Source organism: Myxine glutinosa, chromosome 10, assembly GCF_964187855.1.
Source record: "Myxine glutinosa chromosome 10, kmMyxGlut1.1, whole genome shotgun sequence".
NCBI classification, from domain to species: Eukaryota; Metazoa; Chordata; class Myxini; order Myxiniformes; family Myxinidae; genus Myxine; species Myxine glutinosa.
Window position 1 is genome coordinate 18,702,813 of NC_136270.1, and position 15,977 is coordinate 18,718,789.

Consider the following 15,977-nt stretch of genomic DNA (forward strand, 5'->3'; position numbering starts at 1 on the left):
ATCTCTGTCAATGAGACATTGGCAGGTGATGGCAGATCTCTGTCATTCGCTTCACACCCCAATTTCCCGCTGCCTTCAACATATCTCCCACAACTCCTGTCGGCCCTCCCGCTTTTCTACTCTTCATTGCTTTTATCGCTTCCTCAACTTCCTTCTCGGTTGGCTTCTCTGCCAGTCCTAAAACTGGGTTGCTCTCTGTTGCCATCCCATTCATTCTCTGCATTCAACAGTATTTCCATATATCTTTTCCATCTTCCTTTAATTCCATCTGGGTCCACAACGATTTGTCCCACTTCATCCTTCAAGCAACTCACCCCCATCACATCACGCCTCTCTTTCGCTATCTGCTTTGCAATCCTGAATACCGCTCTCTGACCCTCTTCCAAATCCAAGCGTTCTCCGAACATTTTCCTACATGCCTCCTGCGCCTTTGCTACCTCTTTCTTTGCAGCCTTCTTGGCTGCCTTATAACTTTCATGCGCTGCCTTTTCTGCCCCCATACCCTTCGCCTTCTGCCACTCCTTGAACTTCTTCTTCCCTCTTAATCTCCTGGCCCTGGCTCTTAGTTGTCGCACTGTGTCACTCCCCTTATTTATTTATTTTGACCTCTGTGTCTTACCCTAAACCACTTTTATTTTCATTTGTGTAAATCCCTAGTAGATAAGTTTAAATTTGAATTAGATAGGTATTGGAGATTTGTATCACCAATAAATAAGTATTGGAGATAGAGGGATACCGGGATATTGGCAGGACCTGTATAAAACTTGAATATGGATGGATTATTGTGTACATCTGTGTTTCGTGTGTGGTCGGTGTTGTATATTCTTCACCCTAAAATTGCCTTCGCCCACCTCCCGCCTCACCCCCATAAATAAATAAATAAATAACAACTAAAACAATCCCCCATTTTTATTTACACCCTTGTGATATCCCTGGGCCTGCCACACTTCTCATCCTCACGCCTCCCCCAATTTTATGAAATCATTTTGACACATTTATATCGTTTGGTATTGGTGTGGCGCAGGCATGATGGACCGAATGGCTTCCTGCATCAAATTTCCTTGTTATTCTTTGAAAAATTGGATAAACAGGTATTTTAAAAATGATTGCATTTTGTCCAAAAAAAATTGATTAAACAACTTTTTCTCTCGTATCACCTCTGCCACAAGGTAAAGTGTAACCGATACTGGCCACGTGAGCCTGGTAAGAAAAAGGTGTTTCATGAACAGGGCCTTCAGGTGTCGTTGGTAAAGGAGGAGGGAGAGGCAGCCTACACTGTTCGAACTCTTCAACTCATGCACATACAGGTATCACTACCCTAACGAGTTCTTGAAAGGTTTGAGGTTGTGTGTCATTGTAATGTTAGCAAATGCTGCTGTTTCCACATGTAATAACTCATTTCCTGTTAATTTATGATTCGGAAGTGTGATTTAAATGAAAGATAACCCGATGCTGAAAGGCAATATAACGGGGCACAAGTTGTGTGAAATTGGAGGAGAAACAAGCTCGATAGTCTAAATGGCTTATAACTTTGACCTGAGTTCTGTTGTATATTGAGGTGTTTTGATTAAAATGACATTCACTGTCTTTATCATCATAAATCTTCAATGTTAGTGAATATTTTGAGAGCCCGATAACTTAAGGAAAGTAGTGTAGTATGAACAATAGTAGATATGCGTTGTCATATGGCTGTGCACTATTACTATTCCATTTCACCGTCCTACTTTTCACATCTTTCTCCACACAGAGCCGGCAGTCGCGGTCTATCACACAATTTCATTGCACCACCTGGCCAGATTTTGGCATCCCAGAATCTCCTGACCTCTTCCTCGACTTTCTTTTCCGAGTCAGAAGTTCTGAGTTGCTCGGACCCGAGCATGGACCCGCCATTGTCCATTGCAGCGCCGGCATCGGCCGTTCCGGCACTTTCTGTCTTGTGGATTCCTGCTTGTTGATGGTATCAGCAATTTGTTTGAAATGTTCTTATTTATAAACGTGTTGGTTTGTTACCTGTCTGTTTGACTGTCTGTGAGCATGGTATCTCAAAACGTTATGGACAGATTTGGACGAAACCTGGTAGATATGTTGAGTGTGTGACAAGGAAGAATTGATTCGATTATGGTGAAGATCCGGATTCACATATGAGAATGTATTTTCAAAAGTGATTCTACACCACTGAGAGATAGGGCCAAAAATAATATACAGCAATATTTTTCAAAAATTTGTGGTCGGATTATGACAAAACTTGGTGGATGAATTGAGTCGGTGACGAGACCAAGCTGATTATATTTTGGTTTAAGGTCTGGATGCAGATCTGGCCTATCATTGGGATACAAAGCATAAACTTTTCAGGATGCAGTTGCTTACCTTTAGGCACTTTCACTGAAACAGCTTTTATTTTGGGACAAAAACTACTGTTGCATTTCTGGCGTTTAAAATCCATACCAGGAAATAGATTAGCCGAGCAAGCTTTAACTCCGAGGCGACGATCAAATGCGGACTTCATACACGCGGGGGAAGAAAGGGAGAAGGGGAAACTGAAGAGCTTACCTGTGGTCCGCCGAACCTGTAGAAAATAACTCAAACAAAAATGGGTTTAGAAATGTACAAAAATATCAAAAGGGTTTATTAAAAGAAATGCCGATAACAAGAAAACGCGACGGTAAACTAAATTCCTTAACGGGACATCCCCCCACACCCGACATAAAACACAGACGAAGGATTAAAATAAACTGGAAAATAAAAACGTGTGGTTTATCATGCACTTAGCTCTGATCAGCTCGGGGGGGGGGGGGGGGGGGGAGGAGGGGAGAGGGGGAGAGGGGGAGGGGGGGTGGGGGAGAGGGGGAGAGGGGGTGGGGGAGAGGGGGAGGGGGGGTGGGGGAGAGAGGGAGGGGGGGGGGTTCGCCAGGAATTGCCAACGCCCCGGAGGTCCGTGCGCAAGAACACACCCAGTAGGCCTCGATGCGCCCTTGTTCACTAGGCCTCCATGCGCCTTTGTTCACTAGGCCTTGTCACGCTGCAGAGGAAAGCCACGCTCGTCCGCACGGCGAACCGCAGTTCCTGTGCCGCGGCTCTTCCTGCTGCCTCTGCACATCTCCCGATGGAGTCTCTGAACACGGTCAGTTCGATCGCTTCCTGGAGCCTGTCGTCCACGCACAATCGTTTGCATGGTCCAGAACGTGAGCAGGCACAAGAGCGAGAAGGAGAAGAAGGCAAGATAGAGAGGAAAGAGCGCAAGAGAGAAAATGCCGGTTAGAGAGTTCTTTTAACGTCCCGCTCTGACATCATCGACCCTTTTCTTCAAATCTCCACAGGCCAACACCACAGGCCCAGCTCCCCGCCAATCAGCGTGCAGTCCGCCTTCTGACGTCATTGGTTGTGCCTTGCCAATCAGCATGATGCTTCCTACTTGACCTTCCCTCGACCAATCAGCAAGTTGCTTCTTATCCCGGCATTCCTGTTGGTCAACTCCCGCCCAATCACTGCCCTTCTGGGCGTGGCTCTCGGCCTGCCTGAGCTATGTGTGTCTGCCAGGCAGGTTTGTCAGCCCTAGTGCTTGATGCCTGGCTTCCAGTTGGTTTTTATTATTATTTAGTGTACTTTAATGGGCAATTCTAACGAGTGTCTATGGTGCGGTGCCAAAAGAGACAAAGGATAAATCACCGAGGGTAAGACATACAAGGGATAATTTATCCTTATTCCCTATGCTAATTAACATGCCCTGCCCCCTCGTGATGGGGACAAATATACAACTTAGTCTGACATCCGGGCTAAACAAATTCCCGACTTATTTACGTGGTGGTTCTTCTTCTTCATGACACTCGGAGCATGCTACCTATACAAATTTACCTGGTCTAAAGTCATCACTACCCCACCGACATAACACTACGATAGAGAATTTTCAATGGAACAGCTCTCGGTGTCAAAACATAACATGACTAGTGGGGTCACCCGTGGGAATCCCACGGGCATGGACGTGTGTGATATTTCGACATTGAGTTAGATGCTGCACCTGCACCTGCACATGCAGTTACATGCAGTTACACACACACACACACACACACCCCCCCCCCCCCGTTATTTCATTTCTGTTCCTCACAATTATGGCTCTCTCTTATTTACAGACACACACACACACACACACACACACACACACACACACACACACACACATATATATATATATATATATGCACACATATATACATACACCCACACACATGTACACCCACACACATATACAGTCATGTGAAAAAGTAAGTACACCCCATGTAAAGTTTCTTTTTCAACATATTTCAACATCCAGCTATTTGATCTTCATTTCAACAATATTGATAGATAAAGGTGATATAATATAACAAATATCATGAAACATTTACATTTTGTAGTCCATTGTGTAATTTAAATAAACATAAATGCAAATTTCGCATGTCGAAAAAGTAAGTACACCCCTACATTTATCACTACTTCAAATACCTAAAATTAGAATCAGGTGCACCAGCTGAGGTGCAAATGATTAGAACATCGTTAGAGAGGATCTTGGAGGAACCTGTCTTATTTAAACCTCAGACATTTCGTTTGGTTTGCTCTGTGTTGTTGAAGTGTGCGGCATCACCATGCCTAGATCAAAAGAGCTTTCTGAGGCCTTCAGAAAGAAGGTTATAGATGCCTACGAGTCTGGGAAGGGATTTAAAAAGATCTCCAAACAATTTGAAATCAATCATTCGACTGTCCGGAAGATCATCTACAAGTGGAGAAGATTCCAAACAACTGCCAACTTGTTCAGGCCAGGCCGCCCCAGCAAGTTCAGCCCGAGAGCAGACAGCAAGATGTTGAAAGAAGTCTCTAAGAACCCCAAAATGTCATCACGGGACCAACAGGTAGCTCTTGCCACTGTTGATGTCAAAGTGCACGAGTCTAACATTAGAAAGAGGCTGCACAAATTTGATCTATACACAAAGAATTAAGTTAAGCACCCCCCCCGTTTTTTTACAACCTCGCACATTACAAGTTTGTTGTCGTCAAAACAGTGTAATATACCCATGATATTGCTATATTTTCTGGAGAAGTGATATTATGGTCACATAAAAACATAACAATCATGCCGTTTTCAATATTTTATTCTGAATAATTTAAGGTGAAATTTTTTGGGAATTTTAGGCATATTTTCACCTCAATTTAAGTATGGAGCTATAGGTCCATCACGGACAGTGTGGATGACGTTTATGTTTTCTAACGTACAGTCATTGTTCTGAGAAGACCTCTAGCGATCTTTGCGTCAATAACGTGTGTAGGACCCACGTGATCGGATCACTGACTCAACCCTACGTCTCATAGACCCTGTAAGCCGTCGTATGCGTTGCTGTGGCAGGTTGTTCCATTCCCGATGTAATGCACGTTCCAATTCATCCAGATTGGCTATTGGAGGGACCATCTTCGCAATTTGTCGTCCCAACATGTCCCAAACGTGCTCGAGGGGGTTCAACCTGCCACAGCAACGCATACGACGGCTTACAGGGTCTATGAGACGTAGGGTTGAGTCAGTGATCCGATCACGTGTGTCCTACACACGTTATTGACGCAAAGATCGCTAGAGGTCTTCTCAGAACAATGACTGTACGTTAGAAAACATAAACGTCATCCACACTGTCCGTGATGGACCTATAGCTCCATACTTAAATTGAGGTGAAAATATGCCTAAAATTCCCAAAAAATTTCACCTTAAATTATTCAGAATAAAATATTGAAAACGGCATGATTGTTATGTTTTTATGTGACCATAATATCACTTCTCCAGAAAATATAGCAATAACATGGGTATATTACACTGTTTTGACGACAACAAACTTGTAATGTGCGAGGTTGTAAAAAAACGGGGGGGGGGGTGCTTAACTTAATTCTTTGTGTATACATGGGAGGTGTGCCAGGAGGAAACCTTTGCTGTCCAGAAAGAACATCAGGGCAAGACTAAAGTTTGCCAATGAACACCTCGGCAAAGACCAGCACTTCTGGAACAATGTGCTCTGGATAGATGAGTCAAAGGTAGAACTAATTGGCCACAGTACCAGAAGACATGTTTGGCGTAAACCAAAGACAGCATTTGACCACAAGAACCTGATACCAACTGTAAAGCATGGTGGTGGAAATATTATGGTTTTGGGCAGCTTTGCTGCATCAGGGCCTGGGCAGCTCACCATCATAGAATCCACTATGAATTCTTCATTGTACCAGAGGGTGCTTAAGGATAATGTGAGGCCATCTGTCGGAAAGTTGAAGCTCAACCGAAGGTGGACCTTGCAACATGACAATTACCCTAAACATACCAGTAAATCCACCAAGGAATGGCTGAAAAGAAAGAAATGGAGGGTTCTGGAATGGCCAAGTCAGAGCCTGGATCTAAATCCCATCGAGATGTTGTGGGGGGGGGGGGGTTTGAAACGAGCTGTGCATGCAAGAAACCCCTCAAACATCGCACAGCTGAAAGAATTCTGCATGGAGGAGTGGGCAAAAATTTCTCCCAGTCGATGTCAGAGACTGGTAGACAGTTATAAGAAACGCCTACTTGAGGTTGTTTCTGCCAAAGGGTGCAATACCACCTATTAGAGCCAAGGGTGTACTTACTTTTTCCACATGCGAAATTTGCATTTATATTTATTTAAATTGTACAATGGACTACAAAATGTCAATGTTTCATGATATTTGTTATATTATATCACCTTTATCTATCAATATTGTTGAAACTAGGGCATGCCCGTACTATATATATATCTAAAATTATATCCCCCCCCTCTATTTACATGAAATGGTTTGGTCCAAAGCGAACGGCTTGCGAGTACGGTGACAATCCCCCCCCTCTATTTACATGAAATGGTTTGGTCCAAAGCGAACGGCTTGCGAGTACGGTGTTTTTTATCGGACCCGTGGAATTATAGATAGTAGTTTTAATTAGTTTTAAAACATAGTTTAACGGCAACATAGTTTTCCAACGTGAAATAAATGAATACGCTCTCAAATGTGCCGTCCGAGGCAGAGTCTGTTCGCCACGTTCGGCACACGCGATAGCTCGCTGCTCTCTGATTGGTTGAATCGTTTTTTGGACATAGCTCGGTAAGTAATTGTCCGATTAATATGAAACCTTGAAAAGGCACATCCTCGGGTCCCCAGCAATATACCTGGCAAGTTTCAAGTATATCGGACCGGTAGTTGTCGAGAAACAGCGGTCACAGACAAACAAACAAACAAACAAACATACACACAGAGATTAGTGGAATTATAGATAGATTGTTGAAATGAAGATCAAATAGTTGTATGTTGAAATATGTTGAAAAAGTCAAAACTTTACATGGGGTGTACTTACTTTTTCACGTGACTGTATACACACACACACACACACACACACACACACACACACACACACACACACACACACACACACACACACGTATATATATATATATATATATATATATATATATATATATATATACATATATATATATATATATATATACATACATATATATACATATTTATATGTATATATATATTGTTGCGGTTTTTAGAACCCTCCACTTTGTAAATATTGTAATAATCCCTTATAAATAATCCCTGTTACAGACGTGGCTTGGATGTTATTTACCGAGCGGTTTTATGGTATGACCACGTCTGCACAAGTTACCCAATTGTGCCCGAACGTTGACTAGTCGCGCGATGCTGGCTCAATAAGAAAAAGAAGACACCCGGCTGGATTACAATAACACAATACGACACCAATGTTTCAATTCTCAAGACCTCCGGAGGAGATTATATTCGTACGGAAAGGTCAGATTACAGGGGCTAGAGGTATAATCACAGAAAGACAGGCACTTAGACACACTCTTATATTAACCCCGGACAGACGACAGACAAACGGGACAACGGCTGACTCACACGGGGGTTGATGGCAGGAAAGCGGGTATCGATGGCTCCAGGTCCTCCTGGGCTCGGGGCAGGGTACAGTACGGTCCGGTCCGGTCCAAAGATGCGGGGAGGTATCGTCGCGCTGGGGGTGGCGGTGGCTTCTCTTTCCAAGCTGAGGCGCATCTCACGTCACATCCGGCGCGGGGCCGCGTATATCCGGCGGGGAGTGACACGCCCTCGGCTCGTTAGCGCCGCCCCAGATGGAATCGGCACGTTGCTTCTCATTGGGTGCGTGGGGGGGTTACTGGCTCCGCCCCTGACGAGGAGCTGACAGCCAGCCCCTTCGGGGTAACGCCGTGGAGCGCATGGTCATGGCGGGTAACCGAGCCGGTGTGAGGACGCACACTCCCCGCCCCTCTGTTGTTGTAGTCGTAGTTGTAGTTGTAATTGTTGTTGTAGTTGTTGTTATTGTTGTTGTTTGGGGAAGAAGATGGGAGGAGGTATGGGAAAGGTCCTAAACTCACTACTGATGCCATATAATCACATTCTGGTGCAACGAAGAGTCATAATTAATGGAAACGAGGCCTTAACTGACATAGATTAAGAATAACTAGGAAGATGTCCGAAAGTTGTCTACGTGTGGTGCGGTGGACCTGGGCACGACATTTAATGGGGGAATAAGGGGAAGGTCGGCTCTACTGATTGTTGTTTACATGCAATGGGACTAGGGAATGGGGGATTGGGGAAAGTTGGGGAGTATTGGAGAAAATAGGGGAATATTTACAAGCGGATATGGAGGCCAAATTCCATATTCGCAACATTGCACCCTTCTCTACCCTCGGGGCGTCCCGACCCGATAAATTTTTACCTACTTTAGTGTGGCACGCAATGTAGTTCCCTCTACTATTAACTCTACCCTGAGTGCGACAGTTTTACAGATATTCACAAATGAGTAAATATGTCCCCCTGCGACGTTGCACCCTTCTCCTCACAGAAACACACCCACAGGATAACCGAATCCGGAAAGAATTCGCAAACTAAACATACAGCCGGTAGGGAGCATTATTTACACGATTACGCTGATATCTACACTACGATCCAGGACCTGTTTTTTTGGAGGAACACATGCAGATGTTATGCATAGAGAGAGCGCGCTTGCCAGCATCGATACACCAACCCACGAGTGCTCTGTGGCCGACGGCCTTTAATAACGTGCAGAGCACCCTTCCCGAGCATCAAAAGCACCACCCCACCACCAATCGGTGCAGTCACCATTGTTCATTGGAATAAAAATAAATTCGACAACCCCTAACCCTGCAGGTGTCTCTTGCTCTTCTTGTGGTGCACTTGGTGTTAATTAACAGTGGTTCACCTGTATGGCATAGGTGCCACGTTGACCCATAGGTCCATCCCCGGGTGGTGCTTGGCCGCAAACGAACTGCGGTCCATTGTGGGTGGCCACAAACATTGCGGTCCATATGGTGTATCGATCCCGGCAGCAAACAGCGAAAGTGCAGGCCCACAACTGCGCAGCCAGCACCTCTCTCTCCTCTCTCTCTACCCCAAAGCCAGATCCTCGGAGGTGGGAGACAAAAGAAGCAGACAAGTGAGTAAGGTGGTAAGGGCGCAAAAGTGCACGCAATGTAAGGTGATGCACACTGGGGGCACATGGGAACCAGGTGAGACAGGTACGTTCCTATCGTACGCCCCCCCCACCAGGTAACCTACATGGCCCCTCCCTTACCCCTTACTGTATCCACAAAACACAACACTACCCATAAACATCTACTTTACAAATCAACAAACATCCCTACTGTCTTCCCCGTTCCTCCCATAAACCAAATTCGTCTTCTCTCCCTCCTAACCAATCAAATTTGCCATTTTCAACTCTCATCATAATTTGCCATTACCAATTCATCATCAGTCCCTCCTAGGGAGGGAGAGATGGAATCACCCCAATGTCTCATCCACGTCGTGATGCGTCTCACAAATCCACACAGCGATTCATCTCCTGCAACAAAACAAAGAAAACACAGGTGTGGAGTCATCATCATCACCACAGGTAAGTGGCTGCGTATGGTGCGACAGGTTCATCAATCCAAACTATTTCCTAAATGACTTTAACAACTTTACACTACCCGGGGTCTTTCTCCGGCCAAACCATTGGCCCTCTTACACTACGGGTTCTAAAAACCAATTCCCATTGGCCAAACTGTGGTGCTCTTCAATTTGGGGTCTCACTCCCCCGATTCATCTCCCGGTGCCCTCGTACAATTTCTGGGCTGCGACGTGTACCTCTCCCAGTGGGTCTACCCACCTGCACACCTCCACCACTGCAGTTGCCTCCGAGCTTACCTGCTCCTTACCCTAACCTAACTAACTGGGGCAGGCCCTCTGGCGCTCTCCCCACTCGGTGCCCTCTCTGGCACTGGGCTACCCGATCCACACCCGGGATCCTCAGGCACCCACTCACAACTACCGGCTCCCAGAGCCCACCTGCGGCCTCACCTGGCCGACATCCTCACAGTGGTGGAGTGCCCAACCAACTACACACACTAACAGGCTACACGCCCAGCCATTTCCACAACACTAATGCACCCATTCACAACACCATTCTGCAACCGCACCACAAATGCCAATATCCAACCACAATTTACCTGCACCCTCTACCTAACACTTACACTACCCGCCCCGGGTACTCGTGAAAGGGGTCCACTCTTACCCCATCCACACCTTCGCACCATGCACACCACTCCGTACCACTTACTCCAACTCTCTCCACACACCTGTACTTGCACACCTGTGCTCTCACACCTGGTGCCACCTGCACCCTTCTCTCCCCAAGCGCATTCGCGCTGATCCACAACACTCACTACTCATACACTGCTCCACACACCCGTCCAGTTGCACACCTGTGCAATCACACCTGTTCCATCCTCACACACACGGCATCATCTCAGCTAACTACTCCCTTCTGAAACTTGCGCTTCCCAGTCGTCCCTTTAAACTATTGCGCTCCCACGTCATTATCATCCACACTAATCTACCTGCGTCCCCACTACATGTATCAGTCACTAACTAAACTTAACGTTACCTACTGTCATCTTCGCTAGATCCCTACTAATAACCTAACCCACCCGGGCTAGTTTCCACTGCCATCAACCCCATAAGCTATTGCTCCTTTGCCCCCACCTGTGAGGGATGGTGGATTTGCCATCCCACCACATCGGGGGTCTCTCACTATCAATTTTGTTCGTCCAGATTTCCAACCAATTCAAAAATTTTCCATTTACTGCCAATTCTATTCACTTTTCTAAATTTTGTATCAAATCACTACTATCACTATCACCATCACCCGTCTACTTATTAGGTCCTCTCGGTGCGCCAATCCCTGTCCAAAGCCCGGCTTCGTAAAGCCAAGCAATGGATGCTGGTTGTTTTGTGCCGGCGGCTGGATGCGTCCGGCACTCGGTGCAGGGACGGGGGCTTACCCGGGCCGAGATCCCACGCATCACCTCGGCGTGGAGCCATCCAATGTCCCGATCTCGACCTGCCGGCACGTCTCACCAAAAAGTGGTCGCCATGACGACCCTTTCTATCGGGCTGCCAGCTCCGCCTATTGGAGCACGGACGCGGCCGTTCAAAGCGAGGCCCAGCGTGGGTCGCGCACGGCGGTCCTTTCGAACCCGCCGTGGCTCGGATCCCCGCTGGTTCTCGCGGCACGCGAAGCCCGGCACGCACCGAGGGCCCGCTTCGGCTAAAAGTCGACCTAACCTTTAACCTGTGTAACGTCGATGCTTCACCTGGATTCTTACACCCCGAAGCCCGTTCCTTGCTCACACATCCAGCCGTGCTCATGCTCCTCGTACCTTTCCTTACACACCCAGGTACCCTCATTCCACTCACAGCCTTGGTCACACACCTGACCACCGAACACTTTGGCACACATTCGTTGCTCGCACACCTCACCAATACACCGCTTCGCACCCCCTCCTCGGTCACCTCCTCTGTGACAATCACAGGTGTGCTCTCATTCGCACACCCAACCACGTGCCTCACCACCAACTCCAGCGTGCATTCCCACTCACGCTCCACCATTCCAGGTGTGCATCCTACCATCCCAGGTGTACATCCTCGCTCACCTGTCACAACCAACTCACGCTCCTTGTCACTCTCACTACTCTCACTACTCTCACCTCCACTCGTGACAACGCACTCACCCTTACTCTTGACAGCACACTCTTTCTCCATGCACCTGTCCGTCACACACCTTTCTCGCGCACACTCTCCCGTTACACCCTCTGTAACACTCACCACAGGTGGACACTCTTCCTTACTTCTGACAGCGCACTCTTTCCTCATGCACCTGTCCGTCACACACCTTTCTCGCGCACACTCCTGCGCACACTCTCCCGTCACACCCTCTGTAACACTCACCACAGGTGGACACTCTTCCTTACTTCTGACAGCGCACTCTTTCCTCATGCACCTGTCCGTCACACACCTTTCTCGCGCACACTCCTGCGCACACTCTTGCGCACACTCTCCCGTCACACCCTCTGTAACACTCACCACACCGCGCTCCCATGTGCTCCCTCGCACACACGCTACGACCGACTCACTCTCGCCAGCACACTCACTCCTTGGTACACACTTTTTCCTCACACACCCCAGAGTCGGACTTTCTTGCACACCTCCATTTTCGCACACCAGACCTGTCGCACACTTCACCCACGGCCTCTCACGAACACCCGGGTCCATCTCGACCCCCAAGCTCCTTAAATCACCTGGCGCATCATACGCACGACCATATTGGTCACCACTTACACCGTGTCCTCTTCCTCTTCGCTTCTCCTCCATCACCTGCGAATCCCTCATCCGGTTAATGAGCACATCATCACGATCCAAACACAGACTTTGGACCAATTCTTTTATCTCCTCTTTTATCTCTTTCTTATCCCCTCTCCGTCGCTTCTTAATTTCGCTCATCCCTTCTTCCACTTCTTCTAATTTGTGCTTCACCTCTTTTATTCCCCGGTACGTCTCCTCAAGCTCATCCTCTAAGGCTACCTTGACCGTTTCCATGTGCGTCCTCACCTGCCGGTCCGTCGTCTCCATTACCTCTATCACCTCGTCCAACCTCGTTGTCAGTCCCTCACGTACCATCTGACATTCCCTCTTCGTCGCTATCAAGTCGTCTTTTAGTTCTTTCTGTGTCACTTTTAACCCTCCTAATACCGCAGTGTTCCTTTGAACCTGCTCCGTTAGTTCTTTTTGTCCCTCCGTCAGCTGTTCCACCTCCTGCGTCAGGACCTCTATGCCCCCCTGTAACTTTACAGTCCCCTTTCTCACCTCCTTCTCCATGTGCTCCCTACAGTGCCTCACCTCCTCGCGCACTCCTCCGACCTCCTCACTCACTCCTCTTCTGATCTGCTCTCCCATCACTTGCATCTCCTGCCCAGATGCCACCCTCATCTGCTCCATTTCCTCCCTGTGAGCATCCAGTTTGGTTTCTACCCCCATTCTGACCTCCTCTATCTGCTGCCCCATTTGGTTAACTTCCCTTTCCGCTTGGTCCCTCATGTCCCTCAATTTGCCTTCCATACTGTTTTCTAACCCCTCTAACCCATTTTTCACTCCCTCTATCTGATTCTCCTGGGCAGCCATTCTGTTTTCTACCCCCATTAACCCATTTTTCACTTCTTTTATCCCGTTGTCTAACCCCTCAAAATTATTGTCTAACTTCCCAAATTTCTTGTCTAACCCCTCACTGGTACCCCTCGCTTCGTCCCTCATTACCCCCATTTGGCCCTCCAATCGCTCACCCTGAGCATCCATCCGGTTCCCCAACCGCTCAATTTGGCTCCCCATACTCATCTGTACAGCTGCCTGTAGCTGCGCAATGAGGGCCTGTATGTCAATCGGCTGCATGTTAAAGCCCGTTGATACAGCGGGCTCGGCTACCGCGCGCTCTTGCGAGGCGCCATTTTGCGTGCCTGCTACCCTCGCTGTTTCGCTCTCCTCATGTCCCTCATGTCCCTCAATTTGGTCCTGGACCGACCCTGCTTCACTCTCCTCTACCGGACCCCAGCTGTCTTGATCCGCCATAGCGCGACTTTCAAAATTCGGTTTTTATTTTTATTTTCGTAAAACAAATTCAAATTTCGGCCGTTATAATTTCGCGCGGGAAACGCGCTCCAAATCGATTCTAACTGTTACAAATTTGGGCCTAATAAATTTAGTCCCGGGTTCGAATTCCACTCCTCGACACCAATTGTTACAGACGTGGCTTGGATGTTATTTACCGAGCGGTTTTATGGTATGACCACGTCTGCACAAGTTACCCGATTGTGCCCGAACGTTGACTAGTCGCGCGATGCTGGCTCAATAAGAAAAAGAAGACACCCGGCTGGATTACAATAACACAATACGACACCAATGTTTCAATTCTCAAGACCTCCGGAGGAGATTATATTCGTACGGAAAGGTCAGATTACAGGGGCTAGAGGTATAATCACAGAAAGACAGGCACTTAGACACACTCTTATATTAACCCCGGACAGACGACAGACAAACGGGACAACGGCTGACTCACACGGGGGTTGATGGCAGGAAAGCGGGTATCGATGGCTCCAGGTCCTCCTGGGCTCGGGGCAGGGTACAGTACGGTCCGGTCCGGTCCAAAGATGCGGGGAGGTATCGTCGCGCTGGGGGTGGTGGTGGCTTCTCTCTCCAAGCTGAGGCGCATCTCACGTCACATCCGGCGCGGGGCCGCGTATATCCGGCGGGGAGTGACACGCCCTCGGCTCGTTAGCGCCGCCCCAGATGGAATCGGCACGTTGCTTCTCATTGGGTGCGTGGGGGGGTTACTGGCTCCGCCCCTGACGAGGAGCTGACAGCCAGCCCCTTCGGGGTAACGCCGTGGAGCGCATGGTCATGGCGGGTAACCGAGCCGGTGTGAGGACGCACACTCCCCGCCCCTCTGTTGTTGTAGTCGTAGTTGTAGTTGTAATTGTTGTTGTAGTTGTTGTTATTGTTGTTGTTTGGGGAAGAAGATGGGAGGAGGTATGGGAAAGGTCCTAAACTCACTACTGATGCCATATAATCACATTCTGGTGCAACGAAGAGTCATAATTAATGGAAACGAGGCCTTAACTGACATAGATTAAGAATAACTAGGAAGATGTCCGAAAGTTGTCTACGTGTGGTGCGGTGGACCTGGGCACGACATTTAATGGGGGAATAAGGGGAAGGTCGGCTCTACTGATTGTTGTTTACATGCAATGGGACTAGGGAATGGGGGATTGGGGAAAGTTGGGGAGTATTGGAGAAAATAGGGGAATATTTACAAGCGGATATGGAGGCCAAATTCCATATTCGCAACAATATATATATATATACATATATATATATATATATATACATACATATATATACATATTTATATGTATATATATATTGTTGCGGTTTTTAGAACCCTCCACTTTGTAAATATTGTAATAATCCCTTATAAATAATCCCCTGTAAATATTCCCATTTTTGTGTAAAGGTCAAAGGTCGCACCCTAGTTAGGTCATATTGCAACACATAGAACACCATAGGATCTTCTTTAGTTATTTCATTAGTATGTGTTCTAGTTAAGGATCTGTTTCCAATAGTTGAATCTGCGTTGTATTAATTAAATAAGAGTAGGCCCCAAAGTTCCTTTCAACATCAGTGCGAGTGGTCTTCTATCCCGCAAGCCGCCATAAGCCACGTGGCAGAGTTGGAGAAGAAGGGAGGAGTGCCAGGAATGAGGCGTGGCCCACCAACGCACCATCAACGGGCGGACCGGTGAGCCCTCACGACCAATCAGGGCCGAGGCAGCTCACAGATGGGCGTATCCAAAAAGGCAAGCGGCTTAATACGCGATCGGCCAATATAAGCGGCCGCGTGGGACTACTTAGGGAGATGAGTGATACGGGAGAGGGCGGAAGACCCGAGAGTGGTGAAGGAGTCCCAGCTTGCCGTTGTCACGGACCATTGGAGGCGCACAACTGGCCGAAGGCTAAGGGTCAATTTATTACATACGCCGC

At 47.6% G+C, this 15,977-nt stretch overlaps 1 protein-coding gene across 3 annotated transcripts in view; it reads left to right on the forward strand.

Moving 5' to 3' along the window:
• Positions 1-15,977, forward strand: part of PTPN2 (protein tyrosine phosphatase non-receptor type 2) — a 77,795-nt gene that overhangs the window by 37,750 nt on the left and 24,068 nt on the right. For 2 of the 3 annotated variants that reach the window (XR_010985819.2, XM_068126991.2), the window contains exons 5-6: positions 1,170-1,307; positions 1,748-1,957. Coding sequence is in view for 2 of the 3 variants with exons in the window: in XM_068126991.2 (XP_067983092.2) it covers positions 1,170-1,307; positions 1,748-1,957 (348 nt within the window). In the remaining variant the exon portion in view is untranslated. The remainder of the gene's footprint in view (positions 1-1,169; positions 1,308-1,747; positions 1,958-15,977) is intronic. The other variant, XM_068126992.2, reaches the window with a different exon arrangement.